The following is a 14901-nucleotide window of genomic DNA, read 5'->3' as shown; positions in this document are numbered from 1 at the left end:
GTGCATCTCAAATTTGGTAAAAAAAGTGTATTTGACATATTTCTAGTGTATAGTGCGTTCTCACCGTTTCATTTGAATGATAGTTATAGGATCCTAAATCTATATATATATATATATATATATATATATATATATATATATATATATATAGTAGAAGTATTAGATTAGATAAAGAGTGAAGTCCGAGAAAAAGAACATACATCGGATGTATTAATTCAGACCTTATTTGTTTTTGAATTTATGTGTATATTTTCTGAGATTATTAAAGTTTATAAGTTATATTTTAATTTTTTTCCCGTCAAAATTCAAATTTAACTGAGCTTATATATAATGTTTATGAGTTATATTGTAATTTTTTGAGGTTAATGTTTAAATGAATGAACTCAGAAACTTGATAATAAAACTCATAATTTTTAAAACAAAATTCAAAATTTTTGTTATAAAGCTCAAAAACTATAAAATTGGTGCTATAATCCACTTTTAACCAATTACGGAGTACAATTTACAACCACTTATTCAACAAGCATTAGAGCGTGTTGAGCATTTACCGGTTAAGCAACAAGACTATATACGCAAACGGCAGAACATAAGGAGGTTAGTTCCACGAATTGCTTTTACTTCTCCTTTATACTTTCCATCAAAACCTCACGAGGTTTGACTGACTCATTTGCATCAACAGTATATGTGAAAATGGCAAAAATACAACACTTCCGACATGCAAATATATAGACATCTATATCCACTAAATAAAAGTGAAACATAATATTATTGTGAAAAGGAAAGTAGAAACATCAACTTGTAACTAGCTTAGAGCTATGATAAAATAAAAATATTAAGGTTGTCGATTCAGTAATTTAGTAAAGTAAATTAAACAAAATTAACAACAAATTTCAAATTTATATGACACAATACCACAGTTCCTACTAACCCTTTTTTCGCCCTTATTTCGCCACTGCCCAAGTCACAGTTTTTTCAATTGACTAAAGTTATCCGCCTATTGTAAGTGGGTATTGGCGAAGTCACCTAAATACGTACTCCCTTCTATTCACCATTTTCTTCCCTATTTCCTTATTCGGATTATTCGGGTTTTCTTCCCTATTTCCTTTTTTGGGTTGATTTGTGTGGTCCAAATTCAATTACATGTGGGTAGTGTGTTTTGTGTGGTCCAAAATCGATTTCTTATTCCTTGTGCAAAAAGAAAAGGGGAAGAATATAGTGAATAGGAGGGAGTATATACTAATAGATGCCTAATAATCCCAACGAAAGATTGCACAACACATGGTACGTTTAAGGCCACCTACCAAATAAACTTGTTCCCCTACAAAATAACCAACAAATAGCTCATCAATTTTCCTATAAATCCCTTGGTTTTTCCATAATCCCACAAATCAGCACATAGCTTGATACATACATAGAATTATAGTAGAATTATAGTAGGGATTGTTGAAAATGGCAGGAAATGGTGTATTTGCAGAGATAATTGAAGGAGAAGTATTTAAGTATTATGCTGATGGTGAATGGAAAACTTCAACCTCTGCTAAATCTGTTCCCATAATTAATCCTACCACTAGGAAGACTCAATTTAGAGTTCAAGGTATTCTTCTTCTTAAATTTCTCTTTGATTTTCACCATATTATTATACCATGTATGTGTTTGGTTTTGAAATGCACCAAGCATGAGTAGTTATGATCGAGACTATCCAAATAGTGTGATACAAGAATTTGAAGGTTATATTCCACTAGTAGTTATCTAAATGATGCATGGTGAACATATATACACAGCATGTACACAAGAAGAGGTAAACAAAGTGATGGAAGCATCAAAAGTGGCACAAAAGACATGGGCAAAGACACCCCTTTGGAAGAGAGCAGAGTTACTCCATAAAGCAGCTGCTATTTTGAAAGAACATAAACTCCCAATTGCTGAATGCCTTGTCAAAGAGATTGCTAAGCCTGCTAAGGATGCTGTCACTGAAGTAACCTTCATTTATCCACACTACTTATATTTTATTATTTACGACTACTTCCTTCGTCCTAATCATTTGCTTACCTTTCTTTAAAAATATGTCCTGCAAAGAATATAAAAGGTTAACAAATGACTAAGACGGAAGTAGTATAGTATTTTGTTTGATCATACTAGTCTATTAGTCTGTTTCATACTGTATTTAATAAATCATCCTCCAAAAGTGTTTGGTACTACTGTTCTTCTTGAATTGGTAAGTTGTAGTTGAGGCACTTGAGGATATTATAACTGACCCCCTCAACTTTTGTCGTACTAGTAAATTAAATTACGCTCCTTTAAACTCAAGCGTCAAATTCTGTATTAGTTAATCTAGGGAATTTCTCGCTACATTAAAGCTTGTTTCTATGCCTGAAAATTGTGTTTTGATACGAAATTGCGAACCTGCAATGTTAATTTCATGATTGTGATTGTCTGTTTTTTTTTTTTTTTTTTTTTTTTTTTTTGACTGTGTAAAAAGGTTGTTAGGTCTGGGGATTTGATATCATATTGTGCAGAAGAAGGTGTGAGAATTCTAGGTGAAGGCAAGTTTCTTGTTTCTGACAGTTTCCCTGGTAATGAGAGGACCAAGTACTGTCTTACCTCCAAGGTATAAAATTTTTAATATATTCCTTGTTCTTTTCACACATACTCATTAATCCATTGAACAAAGCCTTAAAGCCGATTATTCTAACCTTGGTTTAATGGTTGAAACCTACAAATGCGGTTAGATTATAGAACATCCCGTGATTAAGCATTATGGTAGACGGTAGTGTTTGATTTTGACATCAATAGCTCTCGCCAAGGTCCATGTTTAAAGTTTAAACTAATTCTTCTATCTACCAGTCATTTTCTAATTTATCTGTCTGCTAGTGTTAATTTCTTACATTATCAGCTTCCCATAAACATGGAAATGAATAGATGTAATAGTTATGTGTCCAATTCTAGAGGTAAATGGTAGGTGAATGATTGTATTGGCCACAAGTTAGTGGTCCCATGATAAGTTGTGGATATGTATCCTCCTCATGGATAAAGGTACGGTGAACCACACAAGTCCCATTTGAGAAGGACTACTGATTATGATGTAGTATCACAATTTAGCTACCATTTTTTCAAATTTATGAAGCATGTAACTTTGAGACCCACGCCTCAACTGCATTATTGATTCAGCCGAATTATATTACCTGTTAAAAAGGGACATGAATGAATGAATGAATGAATGAATGACCTGTTGTGTTTTAACGTTCTTAGTGAAGAATTAGAGCTTCTAATTGCTTGACGATATGATGTAACAAATATTGCAAAAGGAAACTGCCACAAACAGATGCATGGTTGTCAGCTATGACTCTACGAGCAATGTTACTCAACTATGAACTATGGTTGGAAGTTGGAACTTAAGTATCGATCCCTCGTGGCCATATGTCCGTATGTCAGACTTGGTTATTTTATGAAAACCTTAGTTTTTTTTTTTCATTACAGCAAATCGAGTGTTTTAGTGGAAGAGTGTCGATACGAGTACACGAGGTTGTATGAAATTATGATAAGTTGGACTAGGATAGAGTCATTTTGTGGATCTTTGACAGTGAAGATGATCTTTGCATATCCAAACAAAATGCGATTTTCATACAATAATCCTCTTATTGTGTTCATGTCTTTCAGAATTTATGGAGGCATGGAGCATAACTATTCCAAAAATGATGTGATTAATCACAAAAACCTAATTTTATTTATAATGTTTTTGGTTCACTACAGATCCCACTAGGGGTTGTTTTGGCAATTCCGCCGTTCAACTATCCAGTCAACCTTGCAGTCTCAAAGATAGCACCGGCTCTGATTGCTGGTAACTCCCTTGTGCTGAAGCCTCCAACACAGGTACACATCTTTTGAAAAACCACTTGTCTACATTATGTTCAAAGACTAAAAGACGGTTAATTATAAGAGACTTAACTCGCACTACTTCCTAGGGTGCTGTGGCTGCACTTCACATGGTTCATTGCTTCCACTTGGCTGGGTTTCCCAAAGGGCTTATTAGTTGTGTGACTGGAAAGGGTTCTGAAATTGGTGATTTTCTAACCATGCATCCCGGCGTTAACTGCATAAGGTAAATCATTGTGGCTAGTTAGTCATTACCATCACAAAATAACATATGGTGAATCTTGTATGAGGTAAGTCTTACAAGTGATCAGACCAACCCATATCCTGTGTACTCTTTTAATTATAGGGTGTATGAATAAGATCTCACACTTACGGCTCTCTGGAATGTATAAACATCTCTTGTCCGGAACGTACTCATTTGAAATGGAAACTAAAGATGGTTTCTTGATATCTGAAGTTCTTTCCGACTTTAGCTTCACAGGTGGAGACACTGGAATTGCAATCTCAAAGAAAGCTGGAATGATTCCACTTCAAATGGAACTTGGTGGAAAAGATGCTTGCATTGTTCTTGAAGATGCTGATTTAGATCTCGTAGCTGCTAACATTGTCAAAGGAGGCTTCTCTTACAGGCAAACATCTCCACGAGACTCGCCTTTTTTTTTTTACTGGATGACAATTTTGCATACCTTGTATTACATCGCTATTGCTTGATACCTAGCTGTATGCTATATTGTTCTTTCACAGGGAACTTGTATACCGCGGTGGTTTTACACTTTTACAGTAACTTAGTGTAGAACCTTGTTAGCATTTGCCTCGTAACTTGAATTAATTTGGTTAGATAATCTGTACAGTGGCCAAAGATGCACAGCTGTTAAAGTGGTGCTAGTAATGGATTCAGTCGCTGAAACACTCGTTGAGAAAGTCAAAGCGAAAGTCGCCAAGCTGACTGTCGGGCCACCCGAGGAAGACTGCGACATAACTCCAGTCGTCACAGAGTCATCAGCAAATTTCATTGAAGGACTAGTTAAGGATGCAAAGGAGAAAGGAGCAACCTTTTGCCAGGAGTACAAAAGGGAGGGCAACCTTATATGGCCCTTGTTGTTGGATAATGTTCGACCCGACATGAGGATTGCTTGGGAAGAGCCTTTTGGGCCAGTCCTCCCTGTTATTAGGATTAATTCTGTTGAAGAAGGGATCCACCATTGTAACGCTAGCAACTTTGGCCTCCAGGTACAATATTTTTTGTTCCATCATTTTCTTCTTATTATGCTAAGTAGAAGCAACAATTCTTATATAAAACCGTTTTACATAAGTATTATTGTAAAACCAAGTGATTATTTACCTAGAAACCCCCCAATCGTCATATTCGTCAATGTAATTTGATAGCGTTTTGTTCAGGAACTGACTTCTTTGTGTGTTTCGATGCCTGCATACCTCTGACCCGTTACCTTTGTTTATTGCCTTACTTTTTATCGGTTTTGACTGTTGGTTGGTTATTCCAATTATGCAGGGTTGTGTTTTTACAAAAGACATAAACAAGGCAATCTTAATAAGTGATGCGATGGAGAGTGGCACTGTTCAGATCAACTCTGCACCCGCTCGCGGACCAGATCACTTCCCCTTCCAGGTCAGTTTGACATTAAACTTCCCCTTTCAGTTTTACATTCCTAGTGTCGAAATGTTGAGAACACTGATAAAGTTTGCATGATCGCAATGCGATGCAGGGCATCAAGGACAGTGGAATAGGGTCGCAGGGAATAACCAACAGCATAAATATGATGACGAAAACTAAGAGCACAGTAATCAATTTGCCTACTCCAAGCTACACAATGGGTTGATGCACTGCGCTTAAATCTTATATGAATAAAACATAAAGCATATCCCACTTTCTGATATCTCTAATTTATCATCCCTTTTAATTATGCAGCTTTTGCAAGACTTTAGTTGTTGTAAGTGAGAATGATTCTCCTGCTCAGTGCTTAGTGTTGGAAGGATTATTATTCAAGAATGTAATGAGCAGTTTGAGAGAATTCGTCTGTAATAATTCTGTCTTTCTGTTACGGTTACAGTTTTACTGGTTTTTATCATCTGTATGTGCAATGAATCATGCGTTACTTATATTGCTTAGACAACATAATTAACTTCCTCATTCACCTACAATTTTTATCTTCCTCCATCATCAACACCATAATCATGTTAGTACGGAGTCCCACCTTCAACCACCACCACAAAGAGGCTACACACAACCCACACTTCAACCATCAGATTGGGCCCGGCCCCAACTCTCCTCAAACCATAATATCAATCACCTACTCAAGCATGGGCAATCCCTTCATGGAGGGGAAAGAGTGAAGGGAACCGGAGGAAAGCGAAGAGAAGAGGGAGGGAGAATATGACCAGGTTTTTCTCCAATCTTTTCATTTGTAAGCCAGAAATAATTTGCCTTGGATTAAACTATTTTGCTTCCCTTTCTTATCACTTCACCCCCATTCTGCTACCCAAAAATTATCAACCCCCCCTCCAAATCTGTCTTCTCCCTTTCCCTCCAAATTCCGTTCAAAAAAAGCCCTAGTGATGTAAGACAGCTCCTCTTAGCTAGGATCAGCAATGATCGTACCGTCTCTATACCATATGCCATAACGTTGGTTTTTTGTACAATCTTCCATTGCAAAGTTGATTCACATTATTAACTTGTTAATTTTATTATTATTACAATTAAACGAAATATCACGAGCAAAACGTCACTTAAAGATGACTATAGAAACTCTGGAAATTATCTTGGAATAGGAACTTTGGACGAAACATAAATGAACTTCAAGCCAACATGGTGTATGCCGAAACAACTGAAATGTTACTCACCAGGTGAAAGTTTACATAAATATCAGCCTTCTCTACCATTTCATATCCTCCCCTCCACTCAAACAAACTATTGTTGACTCATAAAACCTTCACCAGGTCTCATTTCAACTTGCGAATGCAGTGAATAAGCTTGCCTCGAACACATACCACAAAACTTATATGAGATGGTCTCACATGCAAGACAAACCCATCCTACAATTAAATGAAGAATACAAAGTATTGGGTTGGTCTTACACATGAAACGGTCGCTCACCAAAGACATTCAGGTATGCTTGAAAAAGTTGCTTTTTGACAACCTCTGGGTAATTTCTATCTCCGTGATGCTGTAGCACCTCGTGACTGCGCTTCGTTTTCGGTTCCAGTCCTACCAGCAGCAGCTGGGGTTGGGGCTGGGGCTGGAGCTGGAGCTGCTGCAGTTCCATAAGGCATGTTATTTGCAGGTGGCTGACCTGGAGGAGGCAGGGCCCCACCTCTAAAATTCGGATCATAGTTGGCGGTTTGCGGGATTTCATATGGTCCTGCTCTTTGAGGGTCATAAGGAGGAGGTCGCTGCATGTCATAATTAACACCTCTATATGGATCATACCCTGATACCTTCTGAGTATTATAGACTTGCGCACTCTGTGGGTCATAGGGAGGACCCCTGGAGGAATCATAAATGGGACCTCTCTGAGCCCCGTAGTTAGGAATCATTTGTGCATCATAGCCTGCTCTTGCATTTGGTGCACCAGGTTGAGATGCGGCATAAGTCGGAGTAGCGCCACTGCTGGCAACCACACCAGCACCTGCGGCGACAGGTATAGAGGCAGCACTGCCACCTGGAAACGAGGCATGTACCTGTTACCAAAAGCATAATATGTCAGCCTTGACCATTGAACATATAAACCATGTTACTTTGATTTTTCACTTCAGGGGTCATCCGGCCCTGTGTCCGACAAAGCACTAAACGAAATGGGTGTAAAATCTGTACTCACCAAATGAATCTAGCATGTCTACTAGAAGAGCCAAAAGGGGAGGCCCACACAACAAAAATGGAGGAGGATGTTTAGGAAGCTTTTCGTACTCTCTTTATCCCAGACTCCAGTCAATGAGTTGTTTTTTTTTTCCAAAAAGACCCAAGGCAATGGTGATATGTACACACTTACATTTTCTATCCCTTCCCTTCCCTAACCAGCTACCAGCTAACTCCTTCAGCAAGCAAAACTTTTAACTTCTACCTCTCTCTCCTCCTGTCTCTGTCGCTTACTTTTCAGCACACTAGAACTCAGATAACATGATCTCCATCACTAATATCAGACTACGTCTCTTCTCATCACATGATTCACATCTGATCTATTAATCACTCACTGCAAGTCTACAACCATCTCACTATTAACTTAGTTATCAACAAATTCCTAAATTTACTCCAACTCAATATTCCCAAACTTTGGCTTATGGTCATCTGTTGTAGCAAAAATGTCAAAATGTGAAAGGCACAAGTACGAAGAGTCTTATCATTTCTGGATCTTTTCCTCTGCTACCGATTTCATTTTTCTTCATTTATTTTACGTGGGTTATTTTAGGGGATCTGGTGTTTGGAGTGTTCATGACTCATGATGGCCTTTGGTGTTTTCTGTTTTCGGGTTGGGCACTGTGGTCGTCAAATTCATTGAGTTTGGGGAAGGTGGATGTTAAGGGGGGTTGAGGGAGATTCAGGTTGAAAATTGAGGGAGGGTTTTGTAGTTGAAGGGACATTGAGGGAGGAGAAGGATAGACTGAGGTGGGTCGTGGTGGATTGTGGTGGTGTGTGGTGGAGGTCAACAGGGAGGACGAAGTGGGTCAAGGTGGACTGGTGGACTGTCGAATGTAATGGTGCTCATCACTGGTGAGGGGGTGGCTATGACAATAGCTTAGTGGATGGGCGTAAGGATATAAAAGTGTTACCTCACAAACAAAATATTGGCAATTTATTTTACCTCACAAACAAATTATTAGCTGAAAAGTGACACGTAGGGGTGACAACGAGCCGAGCCGAGCCTAGCCTAGCCTAGCCTGAGCTTGGCCTTGCTCGGCTTGTGCTCATGAATCAAAACTCGAGCTCGAGCCAATTTCGAGCTCATCCGAGCTTGCAAAAAATGTGCTCATTAACAAGCTCACGAGCATAAACATGAGCTCGAGCCGAACTCGAGCTTGAGCCTATATCTTAGTTTGAAAATGTGCAAGGCGCAACGAGGCGCTAGGGGGCCGAGGCGCAAAGAGCAAGGCGAAGGCGTGCACCTTTTGCACGGGAGGCGCCCTATTTTTTATAACAAATTTGTAATTTCCAAATAAATATTTGGGCAACAATAGCCTTTTTAGGAGTTTTCAAGTTGGCTAACATGTCAAGGACTAAAGTTGGGAATAATAGGGAAAAGAATAGTGAGCCTTGTCTAAAAGATATGGAAAGTGGATACTAGTTAGTCTTGTAACTCTTGTTAGGTGAGCCTTGTCTAAAAAGAGAGCCTAAAACGCACCGAGGCGTTTTGGTTAGTGCCTCATCCAAGGAGCGCCTTAGGCGCACTCAAGGCGCGCTTTTTTAAACTAAGGCCTATATATAATTTGTAATTATTATTTTTTCATTCGATATATTCAATAACAGGATTTGATGGTTAAAAATAAAAGGATTTTTCTATGATATACCCTCCTGTTTATTCGAATTCTACAATATACCCTCAGATTTAGAAACACAGAAGATAACCCTAAACTCTGTAAAATGCTCTAGAAATACCCTAAATGCCCAGACTTTACAATTTTAAATATAATATTTGGTCGATTTTAGTTGATCACTCATCCGAAATACACTGAGCCATCAACATAATCATCATTTACTCATCAATATACATTTTTATGTGACAATATTTAACCCTTAAAAATCCCAAATTAGGATACTTTGGGTATTTAAGAAAATAATCTAGGAGTTTAGGGGTATATTAGATGTTTCTTAAAAACCGAGGGTATATGGTAGATTTGGAAAAAACACAAGGGTACACCGTAGAAAATTCCAAAATAAAAATATTGGACAAATCAATGAGACCATATGATAAGGTGATACAAAGATATAATCATATTAAAAAAAAATCATAAAATAAGAGCAAAATCTTATCTAATCACACAAGTTCGAGCCGCTCACGAGCTTTTTGAGTCAAGCCAACGTTAGCTCGGCTTGACTCGTTAAGCGCTCGTTGCTCGTGAACTGTCTCGTCTCATTGTCACCCCTAGTGACACGTATACAATTCATTGATACATCCTAACTGGAATGCGTAAACTAGTGAACCCATGTTTTCATTTAAGAATTGTCCAGGCATCTAAAAATTGAGTCATGAGAAGTTCACACTTAGATATACACCCAATAGGACACCGATACATGAGTCCAAATGTCGGGCTTATAAATAGCTTAGCTGTGTGGAGGGATGAAAATTATGATATTACATTGAAGCAACATGCCAGCTTAATTCATAAAAAAGAAAAACCAGCGTACATTTAATTGAACTCTGAACTGGGTGATACTACTCTGCCAACACTCAATTTCTAAGTGCCACATTCCTTCTTGGTCCGCTAAAATCTAAGCACAAATATCCTTATTATATAGTTCATGCCTAAATTGTCCTGATTAAGTGAGATTACACAAAATGCCACCATTAAGGCAATAAACATATTGGGGCAATTGAAATTTAATTTACAGATCAATTAAACTACAAAGTCGGACTAAAAAGAACTTTAGGATAATTCATAAATATCACATTTATAGCCAACAATCTGCACAGATCTGAAGCACCGAAATATGTACCCATAAAAATAGAATAAAAAGTTGCTACAAGCGCTGTGGCAGCCAGAATGCCAGATAGTTACTAAATGATTGTAAACACTTTACCTGTTGTGTTCCATAATTATTTTCATGCGAACTTGGGGTTGGAGTGCTGTAAGCAGAGGGATCAACCTTCCCATATCCAGCTCCACCACCATAGGCTACATCAGAGAGGAGAAATGAGTACATAAAGATTTAAACATAATGATAAAAGGGTTTGCCTGTCAAAAAGCTACTTAATGTTTCTTCCATGGAACCATAATTTTAGATTGTCGTATAAGTCACAAACCATGGTTGCGTACTATAACGCGGTGGTGCATTCAATGCCATAGTTTAAAGCAGCAAGTTTTTATACATATAGACTGTATTGTCCAGACTCAGCTTAAACAATCTTGTATTGACCGGCACCTATGTTACTCCGACACTTCACTTAGCCGTTGTGTCGCGTATCCGACACCTATTGGTCCGATACCAACACGACACTTCGATACTTTACTTTAGACCAAAAAATTGAAAAATCCGCACAAAATAGCCGTATCCGACACTCGACACGCGTCAGACACTACACCCGTGTCGGAGAGTCGGGTTAACACAGACCGGCACATGTCGGCCAACTGTCGGCTATTATTGGAGGCTTTTTATGTATCGGATTAATATCGGTAGTGTCTTGTAACGGACGATAGTTAATACCATGCATGTTGCAAAAGGCTACCTAACATGTTATCTAGCATTATTGTTAGACATCCAACTCTTGTCAAATTTTCATCCCAATTAGGCTTTATTCTTAGTTCTAACCCGAGAATGAAGAATATTGGTAGATGAAAATGTAAAATCTGCATCATAAGTTCATGTGAAAGAATAATTAGACCAGCTACCGGGGAATTAGACGAAGGCAAAATTCCAACCTTGAACGAATTTGGGGAAAATTTTTGAAAATTGGACTTGAATTAACGAGCGAAAAAAAGACATTTGAAAAAAAAATTAAATAAAGATTTGAGTGGCTAGTCAAACACAAAAAATCTTTTGACTTTTTTACCGGAAACGGATTTTGTTATGTCATCAACAGAACATACGTGTTGGGCAGTGGTTAAGGAAACTACTGATTGAAAAATGGAGGTGAATGAAAAAATATATATTGCCAGACTGAGATGAATGAAACAAAAGCCGCATAACAGCAAACAGAAGTCAACATACCAGAGTTTTTATCAATATTGGCAGTCTTAGTTAATTCCGCTCGAAGTCTTGTCACCTCATCACCCATTCTTCTATATTCCTTGTCCATAACTTGAAGTGATTCTAAATGGTCGGCATAAACTTTCCGTTCATGCTCGTATGTAGCCCTGCAAGAGAAAATATCATTTCCAATTATCAAAGTGATTAAATGAAGGAGAAATATCATGATAACTTTATGAGACATCAACCCAGCTGTCATCAGATTTGTTAAGTTGGGACATATATTAAAATTCTGAATAAAAAAGATAGACAATAAATATGTTGAAAAAACTGGAACCTGCACTGATGAAATTCTTGTCTGAGATGATTAAGTTCAGACATAAGCAAAGGTATTTGTTGAACATCTACATGGGCTCTGCGAAGCTCATCGGTTACTTGTTGCACTTTGGAAATGAGTTCTTGCCTCACTTCAACCAAGCTCTGGGCCTCAGACTTTGCCTGCTGGAGATCTAGTTTAAGGCGGTCTGCAGACTGCAATTCTATTTCCATCTTCGACATTCTGTCCCAAAGCGCTCGCATTTGTTGGTCTCTCTCAGACTTAGCGACTTGAAATTGTGATTCCAACATTTGCAGCTCCTGCTGGGCCGCGGCAAGTTGTTGTCTCAATGTCCCATGGGTAGCAGCAAGTCTTTGGTTCTCTGTTGCAAGCCTCTCCATTTCCATATGCTGAGAAGCAAGCTTTTGCTCCATGATTTCAGGTGGAGGCAACATCTCGACGGGAGGAAATCTACCAAGTGGTGGCCGTACAGCAGCTCCAAATGGGTCCGGATGCCCCACACCAGGACCAGGAAGTGGGTGCCTCATAAGATGAGGCGGAATTCGACCTTTGCTTCCCATTCAGTCCCTACTGAAAAATAGAGATAAACTTTTTAAAACAAATAAATAGGCATTTTTAGATTCTAACTAGTTGCATTTGTAACATTGTAACTGTAACTACTGAACTTAAAAGAGTTTTGGCTAAACTGAACCAAATATATAGCAAAATAAGGCTTACAAAAACTCACTTTAGAACCAAAGAATGAACCCAAAAACCAAAAGAAAAGGCTTTTTAACTACCGAAAGGGATCTAGACAATGAACATATACAAATTACAGTGACTACAAAGGAGCACAATATTCAATTTTGCAAATAAATATTGCTGATGAGAAAGCCTCATCATCAACAACAATTGAGAAGCTACTCTTATGAGCTTTAGAACCAAAGAATGAAAGTATGATTGTCCTAACATATGGGCTATAATTATAAGGAAGACATTGGGAGATCAGATGTTAGTTTTGATCTCCAAATTTGTCTCACTATTTTTTATAACTAATTGAAAACAAGAACGAGTTGATGTATCGGCAGATTTATCTAAGTTTTGGCACATGTGAAGTTTTTTGAATAGGTTTATTGTTTCTTCATTGCTAATCTTTTCCAAAATATATTGTCCATATGGGGAAGTACCTTTTACTAAAGTAGTGGCTTCCCTGAGAGGATCATTTACAATTAACTTTTAAGTATCGATGGAATACATGTTTGCAATTTGGTTATTTTTATTACCGTGGGAAAGAGAAAAATGACGTAATAAGAGTAAAACTAAATAATTGATAGCACAATTAACTAGGTCTCCACTGTCATCAATTTTCGACCATCGCCCACATCATCCCCAAGCCACCACTTTAAATAATCTCCAATAATTTAATAAACAACAAGAAAAATTGAAATTTATTCTGATTAAGCTTGCTTCCATCCTTTCCTTCAGGCAAGGAGCTAGCTCTGGCTATCGAATAAGGGAGAAGACTGTGATTTGACTTGGCTGTTCAAACAGGTATAGGTCAACTATACGGTGTTTCTGTAGCAATTGGGGTTTTTGGATTTCACCTACTAATCAATCATTAGCTTCGTTAGCATAATCTAACAAGTCCCGGATTTTGACAAATTTCAATGATACTATTACTACATTGTCGGAAAAATTGTCAATAGTCAGTGACGGAAGTAATGGTAGGCTGGCAAAGGAAATCCTCATCCCACCCTAGTCCCCAGTCCCCAACCCCTTACACCCCAGGCAATTAAAAGGAACAACCAAGATGCTGAGTTGTGATGCTCATGTTAAAAGTAGAATTTTGTAAAATGCGGTAATGAATTGATAGTTCATTGGTTAACCATCATTTATATTATCAGTATCATTACAAATTATCTAAATTAAAATTTTATACTACGACCATTATAAATGATATTTCAGTTTGAATAATTTTAATTAAACAAGTTTGACAAGCTTTATTAGTTTATACTTGACAAATCGACCTATAGTGAACAGGCTAATATTGAAAATAATTACTCCAACTTTAATTGAAAAATCAAAATAAATATTTACAAGTTTACAAAGGCAAATCAACTTTAATTGAGAATTAACCAACGAAAAAAAAAAACGAAGGATAGGAATGAGAGAAACGATATTACCTTGATAGAGAAACACGATTTGAGCGGCGAAACTGAGAAAGTAGAAGGGAAGGGGATGTACGAACTGGGATTGTTTGGAAATCAGGGTTGATTTCAGGGATTGGGTCTGTTTCTTGACAATTGTTGTATAGGGTTCCAGGAATAGGACTTGCGGAGTAATGTGTAATTCATTCAGACTTGAGTTGATTAGTCCGGATTCTCTCCATTTGATACGTGCATTTTTTATAGTTCTTTTTACTTTTTTACGCACGTATTTTATCTTTATTATCGTAGTTTTATCTTACGAAACGCTTAACACGCTCTTTGGTTTGTTTTGTTCTATTTACAGGAATGGACCAGAAAGTAGTGAAATCGAGCCATTTACCGTCCGTTTTGCATGCATTTGGAGGAAGAGTGAATTTGGAGCGGAAATATAGCTGTCTTGGGTGCGTGAAGCCGTTTCGGGAGCTAAAAAGGACACGTCAAAGCTGAACTAACGAAATTATGAGCTGCTGAAGTTAGAAATCACTCGATCGAGTACTTTACAAATGGTTTTGGATGGAATAATAGGTCGATCGAACACTTTCCTTAGTCGATCGAACAATGTCTATTTAGTGTTTGCTCGATCGAGTAGATTTTCTATTCGATCGAATGGTTTGAGTCTGATTCTGCTCGATCGAGTGGTTTTAAATCAC

General features: G+C 37.7%; 2 protein-coding genes across 3 annotated transcripts; one reads left to right on the top strand and one right to left on the bottom strand.

The window, feature by feature from the left end:
- The first annotated feature begins 752 nt into the window (after nt 1-752).
- LOC141600242 (NADP-dependent glyceraldehyde-3-phosphate dehydrogenase) lies at nt 753-5960 on the top strand. Its single transcript, XM_074420429.1, has 10 exons — nt 753-1031; nt 1231-1594; nt 1782-1975; nt 2480-2608; nt 3751-3870; nt 3963-4099; nt 4347-4502; nt 4725-5103; nt 5384-5500; nt 5598-5960. The coding sequence occupies exons 2-10, from the start codon at nt 1450-1452 to the stop codon at nt 5709-5711; spliced, it is 1491 nt and encodes a 496-aa protein (XP_074276530.1). The 5' UTR covers nt 753-1031; nt 1231-1449; the 3' UTR covers nt 5712-5960.
- A 691-nt stretch (nt 5961-6651) lies between these two features.
- LOC141600243 (protein FLX-like 2) lies at nt 6652-14440 on the bottom strand. 2 transcript variants are annotated; one of them, XM_074420430.1, is made up of 5 exons: nt 14228-14440; nt 12066-12635; nt 11750-11895; nt 10622-10716; nt 6652-7569 (listed from the first exon to the last, which is right to left on the bottom strand). In XM_074420430.1, exons 2-5 carry the CDS (start codon nt 12623-12625, stop codon nt 7042-7044), a joined length of 1329 nt encoding a protein of 442 aa, XP_074276531.1. In that variant the 5' UTR covers nt 12626-12635; nt 14228-14440; the 3' UTR covers nt 6652-7041. The 2 variants fall into 2 exon arrangements, with proteins under 2 accessions (XP_074276531.1, XP_074276532.1); XM_074420431.1 differs by having other exon boundaries at nt 12066-12632; nt 14228-14389.
- Between the last annotated feature and the right edge of the window lie 461 nt (nt 14441-14901).

This window comes from Silene latifolia, chromosome 9 (assembly GCF_048544455.1).
Source record: "Silene latifolia isolate original U9 population chromosome 9, ASM4854445v1, whole genome shotgun sequence".
Classification (NCBI taxonomy): domain Eukaryota; kingdom Viridiplantae; phylum Streptophyta; class Magnoliopsida; order Caryophyllales; family Caryophyllaceae; genus Silene; species Silene latifolia.
Note: the sequence above shows the minus strand (reverse complement) of the source record. Positions and strands in the feature narration are given on the sequence as shown.